The sequence below is a fragment of the Melampsora larici-populina genome (assembly GCF_000204055.1).
Source record: "Melampsora larici-populina 98AG31 unplaced genomic scaffold MELLAscaffold_74, whole genome shotgun sequence".
Taxonomy (NCBI): Eukaryota; Fungi; Basidiomycota; class Pucciniomycetes; order Pucciniales; family Melampsoraceae; genus Melampsora; species Melampsora laricis-populina.
The window spans coordinates 49,995-50,741 of NW_006768838.1; the positions used below are offsets into that span (position 1 = coordinate 49,995).

Below are 747 nucleotides of genomic sequence, written 5' to 3' on the forward strand. Positions count from 1 at the left end.
CCGCCAAAACAACTCGAACCACGAGCGCTGGCCATCGCAGTCCGCGCGCCAAAATTGTATCGGTAGGTGAAGAGCTTCCGACCAAGATTATGACGAAAGGCCGGATGGGGTTACAAACCTCGTACCCGGAATAAATGAACCACCGCAATTGATACTCTCAATGTGCTTGTTAGGCCATCAAAACCGTCAGGAAGTTTTTAAAACCTCAATGGCCGTTGGAAGAAAACTGCATTCCGAATGCTTCACCATTGTCCGATCAGCTGAGTCGATCGTTTGGGTGTATCTTTGAGTCGAATCTGCAGGAGGAAGTCTTTGAATGGTACAAAGGTATGTTTGATCATAGGCTTCTTGCACCTTTGTTGAAAACATCTTAATCACAAACTCCTCTCGTCATTTCTACAGACCAAGTTGCTCGATGCTTCTCCTACGTAGAGGAAGAAACAAACCAGATGGCAATGGGGTGGACGGTCAGCCGCCAATTCTGCAATGCTCATATCATCCTCTCCCTCTCTGACTGTGGGTTTTTTTACTAAGTGATATTGTTTCAGCAATAGGATTCAAAAGATTATGGTCCACTGCTACAGCTTCTGTCAAGATGGCATCTTATTTACTTGACATGGTACGAGCGACTGGGACTGCTGTCACACGGGTTCGTTTTTTTCGAATACCACAACTCTCAGGCTTGGAAGCTTGTCCAAACAATAAAAGCTCACTTCTGTTGCATGTTCGCTAGTCACACGAAGGATC

The 747-nt window shown here is 45.8% G+C and overlaps 1 protein-coding gene across 1 annotated transcript in view; it reads left to right on the forward strand.

The window, feature by feature from the left end:
* Window positions 1–415: 415 nt before the first annotated feature.
* Window positions 416–747, forward strand: part of MELLADRAFT_94841 (uncharacterized protein) — a gene marked incomplete at both ends in the record, with an annotated part of 2,719 nt that continues 2,387 nt past the window's right edge. The window contains 2 exons of the mRNA XM_007417505.1: window positions 416–467; window positions 549–649. Of these exons, the coding sequence (XP_007417567.1) occupies window positions 416–467; window positions 549–649 (153 nt within the window). The remainder of the gene's footprint in view (window positions 468–548; window positions 650–747) is intronic.